Source organism: Dipodomys merriami, unplaced genomic scaffold, assembly GCF_024711535.1.
Source record: "Dipodomys merriami isolate MVZ:Mamm:240054 unplaced genomic scaffold, mDipMer1.0.p SCAF_31, whole genome shotgun sequence".
Taxonomy (NCBI): domain Eukaryota; kingdom Metazoa; phylum Chordata; class Mammalia; order Rodentia; family Heteromyidae; genus Dipodomys; species Dipodomys merriami.
In genome coordinates this window covers 9,267,198-9,283,421 of record NW_027204604.1, presented here as the reverse complement: position 1 = coordinate 9,283,421, position 16,224 = coordinate 9,267,198, and the positions used below count along the sequence as shown (strand labels likewise).

The following is a 16,224-nucleotide window of genomic DNA, read 5'->3' as shown; positions in this document are numbered from 1 at the left end:
CCAGAGTGTGCCCTTGGGATTGCAGTTCAGTGCCTCACTTTACCGGTTTCGAAACTCCATTCCTACCTTCCTCATAGTCAAGAGAGGTGGGGTGTAAAGACACATAGGCCTGGAATTGCACGGCCGCGGGATAATGCCGGGTTAGATGGTCATTTTAAACCTGTATGTCCTGAACTTGAGACTCTGCCACGCAAATAAGTTTCATAAGTACTAAATGGATAAAGACTGGGTTTTCAGGGCACCTAGAACACGCGGAGAGGAGATGATCGAGTGTTTTGAACTCTGTCGTTCACAAGGAATGCAGGCACCTCTGAAGTTTCCTATATTCCAAGAAATGTATGCTCTGTTTGCTGTCCATCCTGGATCCAGAGCAACAAATCCCACCTTGCATTGGATGGGCGTATTAATAGAATCAAAGCATCAAAGGGGGGCACTGGAGCAATTAGGAAAAGTGTAGTTCACTTGGAATGTATGGTACCTACCCAAAGCCTCTACCCATGGATCAATTATATGAGATCCTTGAGCCATCTTCACCCTTAACGGCTTTTGTGTCTTCAAAACATCTATGCTATAGCTTGATGGGGAGTAGGAGGAGGAAAAGGAAATCGATAAGGTCTCCTCAGAGTATGGAGATGCTTAGTGAACTTGGTTAGAGGATATTCAAACACCCTAAGGTGTAATCAAGTGGTGGCTTTGGAAGCTGACGTTCCCGTGTACGGAAGTAACGAGGTTCAGGTCTAGCTGGGCTTCAGGAAGGAAGGTGTTAATCTTTGCAAGGTTCCCACCACGCGTGGCTCCCTCAAGATAGCTATTATTATTCTGGCTCTCGCGAGAATTAGAAGAACAAAAAAAGTGAGGCTTTTATTAACCCCGCCCCCTAGCTCTAGTAGTTACTAAGCAACGATGCAGCCAACCTCTATGTCGCTAGGAACTAGGAAGAGGGCGGTCTCTCCTTGACCAGGTTCCCCCTTCCCGCCGCGGGCAGGGTCCGCGGTTCCGCCTGGCCCCGCCCCCTGCGCAGCGCAGGTGCCCCATTGGTCGAGGATTGTCTCCAGGTGAGGGCTGACGCTCGAGTGGGCGGTGCCTGCGGGAACCACGTGATTTGCCGAGGACCCGGGAGTGCCCAGCTCGGCCTCCCTCTGTCAGTTCGGGTCTGCAGCATCGGAGGGGAAGGGCCGGGACGACTACCCGGAGGGATCTGAGGGGGGAGAACGTAGGTGGGCGAACCGCTGCTGCGTGGCGTCTGGAAGTGCGGCGGGTGCGGGAGGATGGAGGGGCCCCGGTGCCCGGCGTTGACAGCCTGGAGCGCGGGGCACTGCCGGCCGCTGGGCGCTGCCGCGTAGCGGACCTCGGGGACCGGCAGCTGGTGCTGGGGAGGAAGGGTCTGCGCGCCAGTGGGGGACCAGCGCGCGTCTTGAGGGCAGTGGGACCTGGCGCCTTCGCGAGCCCTTTGCTCTCTGGGTTTGGGCTGTGAGCCCGGGGGCTCTCGAACCCCACTTGACATCAGGTCTTTCGCCTTATTTTGCAGATAACCTTGAAGAAGTATTCGATATATTTCCATTCCCCCTCCCCCCCCACACACTTCTTAACCACCCCCTCCTCCGAGCCCGTTTGCAGCTCGCCCTACTCTTTGCTGGTTATTTTGGAGATAGTCTCTTGGACTGTTTTGCTGGGGCTGGCTTTGAACTTCCGATCCTTCGGATCTCAGCTTCCTGAGTAGTTGGAGATCACAGACATAAGCCGCCAGGGCCCTCCTGCCACCGGCACCTGACTTTCCCCAGGATTCTGAGAACTAGAATCTGAGCTCAGCAAGAGATTTGGACCCAACCACTTAACTCGTTTAATCTCATTTTTTTTAATATCCATAAAATGGGAAGAGATAATGATAGCAAAACTTAACTTATTAAGTGATTATTGGGAGAAGTGCGGGAGGTAAAGGTATGTGAATATAAACTCCTACATCAGAAAATAAATACAAAATTTAACCGCAGTTTTCTTTATAGGTGAAGAAACTGAAGACCCAGGAGGCTCATGACTTATTCAAGAATAGGTATCTAGGAACTGGGACAAAAAGGGCTGGACCTGACACTGATCCTCTGTCCTGAGTATTTTGAGGGACATCTTCCCTCCTTCTTTGAATTCCTTTTCTCCCTCCTAGGTACCTACTGAAAAGCCACCATGTCCTCACAACCAAGCAACAACAGCAGTAAACTGAAACCCCCAAATCTTCGATCGGAGAAGACATGTTGTGAGTTCTGGGAAAGAGGAGGGGCTGCTTACTATCTCTTGGGATTTTATCTTGGGACATTGTAATTGTAGACTATGTTGCTGGGTAGGAGTATGGGAAATTTAAAACAAAGTCTCCTGGGGGCAACTTCTTGTGGGAACGTTGGAACTGGAACTGGTAGAGTTAGTGAAATGCTTATCTCTGGAGCTAAAGTTCTTGCCTGGCCCAGCAATGTTTTATGGCCTTTTGGGGGGGGGGGTAATCTGCATACTTGCTTGATGTCAGAAATCAGAGGAAGCACTTTTTTTTTTTGTCCACACAGTAGGTTGAGTGACAGTACAGGACTTGCTTTGGGCTGTTACTGTTTTAGTTTTTCTTTACCTGTTGGCCTAAGTTCTGGGGAGTTGCTGCTCACGACAGAAAGTGCAGGTAGGAGCCTGTGCTGTCTCATCCCGTTTTCAGCCTCAGGGAACTGAGTTCTCATGTGACTTCTCACAATGTCTTGGGCACTTTTGTGTGCCTATGTGTGTGCCAGTACTGGGACTTGAACTCAGGGCTTGGGTGCTGTGCTGAGTTTTTTCTTCTCTCTCTCAAGGTTAGTGCTCTGTCACTTGAGCCACAGATCTACTTCTGGCTCTTTGGTGGTTAATTGGAGATAAGAATCTCACAGACTTTTCTGCCTGGGTTGGTTTTGAATAGCCAAATCTCAAATCTCAGCCTCCTGAATAGCTACAATTACAAGCATAAGCCAGGAGCTTTGGGTTACCTTACTTTCTTACAGGTTTAGCCTTTGCACTTTGCAGACCATTTAACAGGAATATTTCTCCCCTTTCTCCCTCTCTCCCTGATGTGTCTCTCAATCCCTCATTCCTTCCTTTCCTCCTCTCCCCACCCCCTTTCTTCTTTCATTTTCTTCTTTCATTTCTTTTTTGAGACAGGGTCCTATATGTAGCCCAAGTTGACCTGATCCTGCTGCTTCAGTCACCCCAGTGCTGGGATTACAGGCATGTGCTAAATGCTTGGCTCACAGGAGCATATTCATTCCAGGCTTTTAGAAAAGGGCAGCACAAGGGGTTGTAGCGTGTGTGTGTGTGTGTGTGTGTGTGTGTGTGTGTGTGTGTGTGTGTGTGTGTGTGTGTGTGTGTGTGTGTGTGTGTGTGTGTGTGTGTGTGTGTGTGTGTGTGTGTGTGTGTGTGTGTGTGTGTGTGTGTGTGTAGCATCATTTCCTGTTCCTTTGCCTCTGCAGTTTTTTCATTCCTTCTCTCTCTCTCTCTGGTGGTATTTGGGTTTGAGCTTATGGCCTTGCACTTGTTGGGCAGGCCCTCTATCACTGGAGCCCTGCCCCTAATCGTGCACTTGACCTGCTAAGCCTCATGATAGTCTGCAGCGCTTCCTCGGTGTCTGCAATGCTGTTCCACAAAGAATGCTAACTTTTGGCTGTGTTACCACATTGCACCTTTCCTCTGGAACTACCAGTCAGTTCTCACTTTGGTGGATATATATGATATATATATATCACCTGGCACATATCAGGCTTGCGGGACTGAAGCAGCAGGTTTGGGCAGGATGCTGAGGTTGTCACAGCTCTATGATTACTATTACTTTTCCTATGAAGGCAAGAATCCAGGTATAGTGATAAGATCGGGGGTGGGGGGTGGGGTGGGGGGGTGGAGATCACATCATGGTTAAATGTGGTCTCTAGAATCAGACTATCTGGACTTGATCCCTGGTTTTGTTATTTCCTCGTCACTGAGTGCCCTTGAACAAGTTGCTTATCTTCTCCAGGCTACAGTTTACTACTTAAAAGAATGAGTTCTAATCTCTTCTCCTTGTCCTCCTTGTAGTCCTGTTCCCTTCTCACCTTCCTCCTCTGACTCATTTTTTAAAAAACAAGGCACTCATTATGTGTTTTTCCTGAGTTTCAAACCCTTGTTCCTCCAGCCTCAACTTCCTAAGCGCTGGGATTACAGGCATGTACCACCACCAGGCCTGGCTCAGTTTACTTCTTTTGTAAAGAAGCTTCTCCAAGAGTTATGTGTTAAATGAGTAACTATAAGAAAGCACTTAGACAAGTGTTATATATCGCTTACATGTATAATCTCCTACAGATCACTACCTGCCTCTTATATTTAATCTTGAAATGTTGTATACAGATTGCATTGCACTCCAATACTAATGGGAGCTCACCATCTTTTTATTATTTTTATTATTATAATTATTAATTATTATTATTGGCTAAACCAGGGCTTGAATTCAGAGCCTCTACCAGTCCAGCCACATTAATATCCCTTTTTGCTTTACTTTTCAGACAAAGTCTCAAGCTTTTTTCCTAGCCTTGAATCACAATCCTCCTACGGCCACTGTAAAATAGCTGGGACACAGGGGTGAGCCACCATGCCTGGCTAGGATCTCACCCTTGAAAAGAGCCTTGTGGGGCTGGGAGGGTGGCTCAGTGGTAGAATGCTTGCCTGGCATGTCTGAGGCCCTGGGTTCGATTCCTCATCGCCACATAAACAGAAAAGTGTGCGCTGTTGCTCAAGTGGTAGAGCGCTAGCCTTGAGCTGAAGAGCTGAGGGACAGCACCCAGGCCCAGAGTTCAAGCTCCACGACTGACCCCGCCCCCGCCCCACCCCCCAAAAAAGAACCTCGTGAAGAATTATTTTTGTTTCAGTCAAGAAGTTTTCTCTTGCTTGACAATATTATAACCCAGATTTAGTGATCCAGGATACCTCTGTTAAAGGGGTCATGCTCAGGTTACTGTAGCTGTGTGTGATCCCAAAGAGCAGAAAGCAGTGCTGAGGATGGGGGCAGGTATGGAGCAGAGCTGTTCATTGTGGGTGTTTTTGACTGTGATACCCAGTATTGAACTTTCTCACTCTGTGTTTTTCTCCTCCTCTACTTGCCTTCCTAACTCTTCTATGCTCCTTCTACTTTGAGAGTGTTTGGTTAAGGAAGTGGAAGTCTCTTCAAGTCATGTTTTCTAGACTCTCAGTCCTGCTCTGGCCTCTCTAAAGTTTTTCCTTTCCACTCTGTACCATTCGCTCCAAAATGCTTTTTCTACCAAACTGGAGAACTCTGGGTTGTCTGGTGACAGAGTTATTCATGTACCTTATGAGTTGGTCTGTGGCACTGGAATGGCCCTAGGCAGAGATCGTACAGTTACAACAGTACATTAGCTTATTTCCTTTTTTCCTCTGCTTTGCAGAGACACACCTTAGTTGATTCTTTCTGGTGCCTCCTATTACTAAAAGTAGGTGGTAGTATGTTCTGCCACCATGTTCTTTTTGCAAAGCATTCTACGTTATGAATATGTTTTCCATGTTAGGAGATCCAGTCACTGCATTCTGCATGTACCTTGTGACAGGTGATCACTATTCACATCAGCAGTTATTTTATTCATAGCTGCTAACTATACCTATGTTGGCTAACTTTGAGTCTGGGAAGTGACTGAGTCTTAGGACATAAGGGCTGAAGAATAGCTCTAGGGAGTCAAAAACAAATCTCCAAAGGGACATTATTGGGTTGTCAGCTGCTCCAGGGATGAGGGTCCAGACGAGTGCGGAGTGCTCAGATGACTTGCTTCACACTTGCTTCTCTGGAAGCAGAAATTAGGGGTAGGGGACATTTCTATGCTTTTTTCCTTAAAAAAAAAAACTCCTTGGGCTGGGAAGGTGGCTCAGTGGTAGAGCGCTTGCCTTGCATGCCTGAGGCCCTGGGTTCGATTCCTCAGCACCACATAAACAAAAAGAAAAAAGCCGGAAGTGGCGCTGTGGTTCAAGTGGTAGAGCGCTAGCCTTGAGCTGAAGAGCTGAGGGACAGCGCCCAGGCCCAGAGTTCAGGCCCCACAACTGGACCCCCCCCAAAAAAAACTCCTTAATTTTTAAAAAATATTATGAGTGGATCTGGAACAGGCAAGTTTCTACATGTATCTTTCCCTAAACTCAAAAGCAGTACATGTTCATGAAAATTCAGATGCCAGCCAGGTACCAGTGGCTTATGCTTGTAATTCTAGATACCCAGGAGGCTGAGATCCTGAGGATTGTGGTTCAAAGCCAGCCTGGGCAAACAAATCTGTGAGAGTTTTACTTCTAACTAGTAAAAGGCCAGATATGGATCTGTGGCTCAAGTGGTAGTGTGCCAACCTTGAATAAAAAAGCTAATCAAGAATGCTAGGCCCTGAATTCAAGCCCCAGTATACCCATACGCAAACACACACGTGCACACACACTCACAATATTTGTTGAAATTTAGTTAACTAAATCAACAGCTTTCTTAGAGCTTGATTTATTCCATGCCTATCAGTTAAACAGCAAGGGGCAACAGTTTTTATTCCAAAGAGCAAAAATTTTACTGTGCTTTATACACTGTATATTTCAAAATACTGTATTTATTTAGAGTGAACAGTAGAATACATCTTGGCCAAGGAAAGGCTGAGAACTATTGCTCTCTTAGACTATGCTTCCAAATCAACCCAGGGAACATAATGATATTTGCCTTGAGGATCATTTTGTTGAGTGCTAGCCCAAGGCCAAGAGCTAGCAGCTGGAGCCGAATGGACAGTCATGAGACCAGGAGTCTGCCCTGACCTTGACTTTCTGTTGTAGACCTGGGAGCAGAGCTCTTAAACTTCTCTGGGCTTGATATATTTTTCCCATTTAAATGTTGTCAATCCTTCATTTCATCTGAGCATTCTTATGAGAAAAAAATAAAGATTGAGAACACAGGTTAAATAAGATAGAAGGGGATGCCAAGCAATGGTGGCATTAATGAGCTTGAAGAATTATCTATTCATAATGTGTTAGAGGTGGTTTTGTTTTTTGACAGACAGGACAGAGTGTTCCTAGCTTCACCTGAGTGGCAGTGTGAGATAGGGAGTGTTGTTTTAGGTTTTTACTCGGGAAAAGGGGAAGACCTGGTGTGGGTGTGTTCTGGGCAGAGACTGGAGGTGAGATGCCGGAGGGCAGGGTGCTGGAGTCCTTGTTGGCCCAGGTTTTCCTTTGTTCTAGCTTTTTTTTCTTTTTTATCAGGTATGGGAAACAGGGCAGCTGGCTCCCTGGTTGCTTATGAGTAGCTGTGCATTTTCAGCTTCAGGGAGGGTTAGAGCACCTTTGAGGAAAGTGGTTAATGGGCTGGAAAGTGTGGCTAGGGCAGGCCTAAAGGTGCAGGTAATGAGCCAGATCCTGAGGGAGGAGAGGGTGTGCACTCAGCTGGGGAGACCATGAAGACTCAGAGGATTTTACGGCTTGAGTCCAAGACTGCTGATGCCAGGCAATGTCTATCTGCCTGTTAGGCATTAATGATCCGGGGTTAATGCCCGCTGAGCCTACAGAGAGATGTTTCTTTGCTTCTGCGATCCCTGTTTGGACAGAGATAAAAACCACTTATGTTGGTCCATTAGCTGGGGAACATGGGAGAGCAGCTCCTGGCCAGTCAGGATTTCTCCCATGCATAGGTGGTAAAGGACTAAGAAGTTCTGCTCTCTAGCCAGGATCTGGGCATCTCCTCCTCCCTCACCATGAAGCCTCTCTTTAGTTTCCTAGTACATCTTGCTAATCATCCCTAAGAAACTTCCTTTCCAGATCAGTTCTCTCTTCCCCAATGAAAAATCTTTAAACATTTCTTCCTCAAAAGATTAAAGATGCTGGGGCTCACGGCTCACATCTGTAATCCTACTCAGGAGGCTGAGATCTGATGATGGTGGTTCCAAGCCAGTCCAGGCAAGAAAGTCTATGATTTTTATCCCTAATTAAACACACACACATACACACACAATGAAGTTACTAGGAAACACCTTCATGCTTGTTGTTGTAGAGAAGAAGCCACAGCTTGTGAAGACCCTTTTGGAAAAGGATGCTGGGAAGCAAAAGATCCAAAGTGTTTTCTTTCCTGTTCATACAGGGTTTTCCCCCAGGGGAGGAGCTGGTAGAACTCAAGCCCTTCCTGATAAACTCAGTTTATGTCTTGCCCCTAAGAAAGGGGGAGCTTAAGTTCATGTTCCTCCATCCCTTTTCCTCAGTGGCAGGATAGGTGGGAGAAGCCATGCAGGTGAGCCAGTTAAGGCTGTAGCAAGAAGCTATCTAGGAAGGAGGAGGTCTGGAAAGTGCCATCTCTAGGCTAGGCTCATTATGCTGTTCACCTGACTTCATCACCTATCTGGTGAAACTAATCTCTACCAATGAGCATTCCTGAAATAAGCTTACTATGGAAGGGTCTTGCCTTTACATAGACTGTTGAAGCCAATGACCCTTAATACCCTTGTGAGTTAGCACTACCCTGAAATTTTCTGAGATCTTTAAAACCTGCATTAGCAAGGCTCTGCCTGCTAAATCTCACTATGGTCTATAAATGGAGGAGCCCTTGCGTAACCTGAGTGTGGAGGCCAGAACAGCTTGGGGCAAGGTTCTTTTAGCAGTGCGAGAAAATGTCTGTCCCAGACTCTGAAGAGGTAGATAGGATCCTTAAGATTGAAGCTCTCTGGGACTTATTTTGAACCAGCTCAGTTCTGCACTGGTAGAATGACAGCTGCATGGTTTTCTGACTCGGCATTGTCATATTAGGGAGGAGGCATAGTGACTTTCTTCCTGACCCTCACTGTTGTTCTTCCTATCTTGGGAACTTCTGAAATGCTCAGCCATGGGAAAGTCATGTCTTGCTTTGGGTAGTTTCTAAACATCTGCATGACCCCTTAAGTGAATTTGGGAGGATCTGCCCACTCTTCTTGAACCTTTACCCTACAAGTTTATGAGGCTAAAATGAGACTGTGACGATGAAGTTCCTAGGGGCAGTATGTAAAGATTACTACGCCTGTAGTAATTTTGATTCTATTTATTTCATTTTTTCCTAGCATGGGCCTCCTACATGACCAATTCTCCAACTCTCATCGTTATGATTGGCTTGCCAGCCCGGGGTAAAACCTATGTGTCTAAAAAACTAACACGCTACCTCAACTGGATTGGGGTGCCCACCAAAGGTAGGTGAGGGTCATTCCTTGGGAAGTGAATGGTTAGTTCCTGGGTTCCACAGGTCTCTGGGAGACTAATTCTTCCTGGCATCAAGGTTCCGAGGTGCTTCTGGCTGAAGTAGTGGTGGTTTCCTTGTTTACTTAATTTATTCTCTGTCCCCAGACTTGTTTTTTTCCTGGCCTAGGCTGAGAGGATACCTTTGATCGGAATATTAAGATTAAGTGAAAAGTTTGGCATCGGTGTCTCATACCTATAATCCCAAACTATTCAGAAGGCTGAAATCTGAGGAGCACAATTCAAAGCCAACTGAGCAGAAAGGTCCATTTATTCCTAATTAACCACCAAAAAGCTAGAAGTGAGGGTATAGCTCAAGTGGTAGAGTGCCAGCCTGTACCCAGACCCAGGCCCTGAGTTCAAGCCCAGTACAGTGTGTGTGTGTGTGTGTGTGTGTGTGTGTGCGTGTGTGCGCGTGCGTGTGTGCACACACCCTAACATGTGTCCTGTTATCTAACCCTAGCAGTGCTGTGATAAGACAGTTGCTGAAGAAATTACCAGCCACACAGCTGAACACTTGATGACAGTCTTTAAAGTCAGGACTCAGCCCTAACTTTTTGTGACTTAATCTGCTGTAGTTCCCACCCCACCACTGTACCACTCTGCCATGAGGCCAAGAAATCCCCTTTTGTCAGCACCATTGTATTGCCTTGCTGCTGATGGATTTGGGTCTTCCGTAGTGTTTAACCTTGGAGTATATCGGCGGGAAGCAGTAAAATCCTATAAATCTTATGACTTCTTTCGGCACGACAATGAGGAGGCCATGAAGATCCGCAAGTGAGTCTTTTTCTTTTCTTTTTGAGTCCTGACATCCAAATCAGCTCTCTCTGGGCTATCCTAAGGCTGTATGTGATAGATAGGGCTTTCTGTATTCTTACTAAATATCTTGAGTTTCTAAAAGTAGAAGTTATTGGGTGGACAGATCATCTTGGATTTGGCTAGGTAGGAGAATAGAAAATAGAGCCTGAGTAGAGAACAGAGCCTGCAGGGAGATGCTCATTTGCTTGAAGGCTATGGCTTAAAGAGGAGTAAGATAACTGCATTGGGCAGGTACAGGAGGGTGTTAAAACCTCAGTGGGAAAAGTGAAAGATGCAGCTGAGGAAACATTTTGACCCATGGGAAGCTGAGTGTGAAGGTATGTGACTCCTATGACTGTTTGTGTCTCTACTGTGCATGCACTTAACTCTTCTCACCTTTTCCTCTGCTCTTCTGACAGGCAGTGTGCTCTGGTGGCCCTGGAGGATGTGAAGGCCTATCTCACAGAGGAGAATGGGCAGATTGCGGTAAGCCTTGTCTCCTTCTCAGTCTCCAGCCTTTCAGCATCTGGGCTCCTCAGCCCCTCCTTGGGTCTGCCTTGATGATGGGGTTCCATTTCTCCCTTCCCGTTCAGTTCACTTTTCTGCTTCCTGCTCAGGTGTTTGATGCCACCAATACTACCCGAGAGCGGAGGGACCTGATTTTGAACTTTGCTGAAGAGAATTCCTTCAAGGTAGGCTCTGATTCCATGTTAGGGGAGGATAGGAAAGGAAGTGAATGAAGATGGGGAATTGGGAAAGGGGCACAGAGCTCTCTGGAGTCTGGTAAGAGCAGGATTGGATGTGTGATTCTTTTCTCTTGGGGCATATCCCCAGTCCTTGAGTGTTTTCTTTCAGGTCCCTTCTCAGACCTTTAGCCTGTATGTTTGAGGCCCAGGGGATGTGGTAAGAGGCATTTTTAAATGAGGAGGCTTTGAAGATCACTTGCATGGAGAAAATCCTGGGAGATGTAGTGGCTGAGTGGGGCAGGTGAGCCTGTGCTCTTAATGAACAGTCTGGCATTTTTGACGTGTTGATCATTCCCTTTTCTTCATGGCCAGGTGTTCTTCGTGGAATCTGTCTGTGATGATCCTGATGTCATTGCTGCCAACATACTGGTGGGTGACATGATTATCTGTCACCTTTGGTGCCCTGTATGTATGGCTGCATAGGGAGGACTTCTGGGTATTGGAAGAGAGAAACCAACCTGTTTAACATCACACAGATCTTTTCTATCAGAGCACTATTCAGTACTTCCATACTCTTCTAAGGAAGTCTTAGAAGCTGAGAATTAGCTGTTGAATGGAGACCAAGATTTAGACTGTGGGAGTGTTAGCCTTGTATTCTGATAGTATCTGGATGTTGAGACCTGAATATTACATTAGATCAAAAAAATGAAAGACCTTCTCTGTTAGGGCTGCCTTAGTTAGAAGAGAGTCATCTGCTGGTTAATCTGAGCTTTCCTTTGGGAAACAATCCTTCCTGTTTCCCTCTGTCCCCTGTCTCATTTTGCTAAGCTGGACCTATAACGTTTGGATCTGTCAGCCTCCTATATATTAAGAAACCCAATGTATAGGATCCCTCATGCCCCGTGGGATCACAGCACAAGAAAGTCCCTGTTCAAAGGGACTGGTCTGTCAGAAGTACACATCTCCACATGACCACCAAAGGGGCTTTCCCAGCTGCACAGGAACTGGGGTCATCTAAGGAAGAGGCCCTGCGTCCTGAGTCAGGCATGGAGGAGTGGCAGTAGGAGAAAATCAGAGCCCATTCTTTCCCCATTTTCCTTTTCCAAGAAAGTACACAAAGGGATTTGAGCCCAGAAGCAGCATCAGCCAAGGGCAGGCACATGACTCTCAAGTGGTCTGTTCCTTCTTGGTTGCCAGGGTCACAGGACAGGACAGAGGTGGACAGAAATGCCAGTGCTCCAGGGGAAGACAACTTCCATGAAATGAGGGCTGTTTAGGGCAGAGCTCTGACCCGGTCTGTGGTGACTATGCCTATGATTTCAGGAGGTAAAGGTGTCCAGCCCTGACTACCCTGAAAGGAACAGGGAGAATGTGATGGAGGACTTCCTCAAGAGAATCGAGTGCTACAAAGTCACCTACCGACCCCTTGACCCAGACAACTATGACAAGTAAGGTTTAAGACCGTGTGTGTGTGTGTGTGTGTGTGTGTGTGTGTGTGTGTGTGTGTGTTTATCCCTGAGCTCTTTTGCCTCAAGGCTTTGAACCACAGCTCCACTTTTGGTATTCTAGTGGTTAACTAGAGATAAGAGTCTCACGGGGGCTGGGAAGGTGGCTCAGTGGTAGAGCACTTGCCTTGCATGCATGAGGCCCTGGGTTCGATTCCTCAGCACCACATAAGAAAAAAGAAAAAAGCCGGAAGTGGCGCTGTAGCTCAAGTGGTAGAGCTCTAGCCTTGAGCTGAAGGAAGAGCTAAGGGACAGCGCCCAGACCCAGAGTTCAGGCCCCATGACCGGACCCACGCTCCCCCCCCAAAAAAAAGAGTCTCACGGACTTTCCTGTCTGGGCTGGCTTTGAACTGTGATCTTCAGATCTCAGTCTCCTGAGTAATTAGGTCTGCAGGTGTGAGTCATTGGCTCCTGGCTAAAGCCATAGTTTTAAGGAGCTGAAGCAGCATTCTCATTTGGGAAAGGACCCCTTCTCCCTCTGTCCCTTGAGTTCCATCCGTGAATTTAGAACTATAATGTTCACATTATTATTATTGTTGTTGTTGCATCTTATTCTTCAATAATGAAGTGTTTTTGTATCATCCATTTTTCTACTCCTTTTTCCCCCATGCTTTTCCCATCTTGTATTAATGATACTTCCCTTTTGAACTTGGGCATCCTATACATTGTAGGTAGTCTAGCAAATCGTTGGCCTCTGTCCACAGGCTGCCAGTAACACCTCCAAGCTTATAATTAGCAGCAAATTTTGGCCTTCGCAAAGTTGTCATGTCACCCAGACTTGGTACGGTCTCCTGATGGAAAGGCCAAATTCTGTTTACTGTATTTATCTATGTTGCTTGCCATAGTATAGGCACTGAGAAAACAGTATGGGCTGCTTAGAAGCTCATGTTGATTTGGAGGAATTATCCATCTCTTACCACCGGCGTCTATAAACAGGGGAATGATGGGACAGGAAGAGGAACTGCTGTGGGGTGCATCCTCCCCCCACATGCTTAGTCTCAAACTTTCTTACTTACTTATTTTGCCTCCTTTTGTCTTAGGGATCTTTCTTTCATCAAGGTAATGAATGTGGGTCAACGATTTTTAGTCAACAGAGTCCAGGACTACATCCAGAGCAAGATTGTCTACTACCTCATGAATATCCACGTCCATCCACGTACCATTTACCTTTGCCGGCATGGAGAGAGTGAATTCAATCTCTTAGGGAAGATTGGGGGTGACTCCGGCCTCTCAGTACGGGGAAAGCAGGTGAGTAGTTAACCAACAGGCTGGATTTTCTAGGCTTAAGAGTTAGAAGGGTATGGTGGAGGTCATCTATTTTATCTCCTTCTTCTTAAATCCCATGTGGGCTTAGAAGTGGTTTCAGAGTCGGGCAGGTGCTATAAATGTTCCCTGCTCAGTGTCCCTAGCTCTGTATTAAAGAATCATTCAGGCATTCGGCAGTCACTGAGTGTGACTTGTATTCTTAGCACAACTGGGTGCTCCAGTTGAAGTTAATTTTCCCTGAAAATTGTATTTTAACCATGGCTGGATAAAAAGCCCATTATAGGAGGAGTGTGTGTGTGTGTGTTTGTGTGTGTGTGTGTGTGTGTGTGTGTGTGTGTGTGTGTGTGTTAATTTTAATTTTCAAACCTTAGTTTTCCCAGGCTCTAAAGAAGTTTCTGGAGGAACAAGAGATACAAGACCTCAAAGTGTGGACAAGCCAGTTGAAGAGGACTATCCAGACAGCCGAATCTCTTGGGGTGACTTATGAGCAGTGGAAGATTCTGAACGAGATTGATGCTGTGAGTGTGTGTGTGTGTGTGTGTGTGTGTGTGTGTGTGTGTGTGTGTGTGTGTGTCAGAGCATTCAGGTTTAGGTTCAGAAGAAACTCTCAGAAGTTGTGATTTGGGTAGTTTTATCTAGATAACTAGAACCACCCAGTAGAAACTTTGAGGAATCTGCATATGTGGCCATGGGTGGGGAGGGGAGGTAGGAGAAGGAGGAAATGGGAACAGTTGCAGCCCATATCAAGACTTCTATAGCATCGGTGCCAGTGACGGGACTTAAACCAGCTTTGACCCAGCCACTCTGACCTATGGGAGGACTGTAGCTAACAGTGACTCATTTTGTTCCTTTGTATATAATTTTGTTCCTAGGAATAAAGAAATAGCTAGTGTGGTCCTCAAATTTTTGTGCTTAAGATGAGTTATTCTGGAAAAATCCATCCCCAGAATTTCCCTTGGCTTGCTCTAGGCTGAGAAATTGAGAACAGAAGTAGATATTTCGTTTTCCTTTTTTCCTGTGTGTTTATTCCTACGGAAAGATTTCCATTTCCTTCACGTCTCCCTGTGTGCTTCCTGTATGTTTTGTTGTGTTGATTCTTCTTGGAAGTTTAGGTTCACCACAGTAGTAGGAGGTAGTGGCCACTAAAGCTAGAAAGCTGCCTTTTCTCTATAGTGGCACTTACCTAGTGATACCTTGGTCCCAATCTGCCATAATATAAGAGGAATCCAGCACAGGGCCTGGAATGTGGTGAGAAATACGCATTCTTTAGTGTTGTTCTCATTAGTGATGGAACATGATGGGCCAGTGTACTTCCTCATGCCAGCATGGCTCCTTGCAGGGCGTGTGTGAGGAGATGACCTATGCAGAGATTGAGAAGCAGTACCCAGAGGAGTTTGCACTCCGAGATCAAGAGAAGTATCTGTATCGATATCCAGGTGGAGAGGTGAGATTCCCTTGGAATAATAACTGCCTAGCCCTTTGCCTGGGGACTTTACTTTAGAGGGGAGGACTGCAAGTGATCATACTGTGTCTAATTCAAGCTAGACAATTGCATTGTCTCATTCGTTAAGATTTCTAGGGAGTAGGGTGATGAGAGGTCCTCTGTGTCAACAATGTAGAATCAACATGATCTGTTTTTTTTTTTTTTTTCATTCTCAATCCCACCCTACCCAAGCCAGTAGTCACCAAGTGGAGAACATGGGGTCATAAATTACATCCCCATCATACCCAGAAAGCTGTTTTCTCCTGTAGGTGGCCTTCTACTCCAGGGCAAAAGTAAATAAAATGGCAAAGGTCCAACAAACTAGGTTCTCTTGTTGCCTTATCTGTTACATATGAATCTGTGGACAGAAGAGGAAAAGAACATTTGAATTCAACTTCCTTCCTGGAGTTGTAGCTTTCTTGGTCTAAATACGGATCTTTCAAGAGCTGAGTATTATACTGGGAGATACTGGGGAGAAGAGGACGCAGTGAGCTGTCCTGGGTATGCTGAGCCTCCAGGAGGAAAGCCGGCCAGGGAATGGAAGTGACCGCTGGACTCTGGGACTTAGTCACCATCTTGGCTGCCAGATCGCATCTGGCCTCCTACCAGCTCACCCCATTTCCCCCCACAGTCATACCAGGACCTGGTACAACGGCTGGAGCCTGTCATCATGGAGCTGGAACGTCAGGGCAATGTCCTTGTCATCTCCCATCAAGCTGTCATGCGCTGCCTCCTGGCCTACTTCTTAGATAAGGGCGCAGGTACCATTAAGGGATGGGCTGGGAGACACCTCCATGGGAAGAGGGCAGGGCTCGCAGCACTACCAGGATTCCTGGCCATGGGACCTCCCCCTCTTCCACTCAAGTTACAGTACATTCTTCAGGCAGCAGAACGGAACTCCCAGCAGCCATCTGTCAACTACTTGCTGACTTCACTCTGCTACTACAAAAGCTCTCAGTGTAGGGAAGCTGCTTTGGCACGGCGTGATCTTGCCTGGCTAAAGCACCAGCGTTGTGCAAATGTTCCTGGCAGCATCAAGGGAGTGACTGAAGAGTCCCAGCTTGTTACTCTGGTTACTAAGAGGTGGTATCTTAGAAGCATCTCTAGCCTTTGAGTTGGGGACAGATCAGCTTTTTCTAGTAAGAGTAGTGAAGAAGAGCTGCTACCTTCTAGTCCTTCCCTTCTCCGTTCCCTCAGCTATTGAAAGCCTACAGGCTGACCATAGTAGGCCATAATCTTCTCT

At 46.5% G+C, this 16,224-nt stretch overlaps 1 protein-coding gene across 8 annotated transcripts in view; it reads left to right on the top strand.

The window, feature by feature from the left end:
- Positions 1–4: 4 nt before the first annotated feature.
- Pfkfb2 (6-phosphofructo-2-kinase/fructose-2,6-biphosphatase 2) overlaps positions 5–16,224 on the top strand; it is a 28,035-nt gene continuing 11,815 nt past the window's right edge. For 4 of the 8 annotated variants that reach the window (XM_070041623.1, XM_070041621.1, XM_070041615.1 and 1 more), the window contains exons 1-13: positions 1,116–1,217; positions 2,004–2,050; positions 2,159–2,248; positions 9,072–9,197; positions 9,924–10,020; positions 10,461–10,527; positions 10,659–10,733; positions 11,100–11,156; positions 12,051–12,175; positions 13,273–13,480; positions 13,870–14,016; positions 14,838–14,942; positions 15,613–15,742. In XM_070041623.1, the coding sequence (XP_069897724.1) occupies positions 2,179–2,248; positions 9,072–9,197; positions 9,924–10,020; positions 10,461–10,527; positions 10,659–10,733; positions 11,100–11,156; positions 12,051–12,175; positions 13,273–13,480; positions 13,870–14,016; positions 14,838–14,942; positions 15,613–15,742 (1,207 nt within the window). In that variant the 5' untranslated portion in view covers positions 1,116–1,217; positions 2,004–2,050; positions 2,159–2,178. Of the gene's footprint in view, positions 25–63; positions 87–1,033; positions 1,056–1,115; positions 1,218–2,003; positions 2,051–2,158; positions 2,249–9,071; positions 9,198–9,923; positions 10,021–10,460; positions 10,528–10,658; positions 10,734–11,099; positions 11,157–12,050; positions 12,176–13,272; positions 13,481–13,869; positions 14,017–14,837; positions 14,943–15,612; positions 15,743–16,224 lie in introns of those variants that run through there. The other 4 variants (XM_070041619.1, XM_070041618.1, XM_070041617.1 and 1 more) reach the window with 4 other exon arrangements.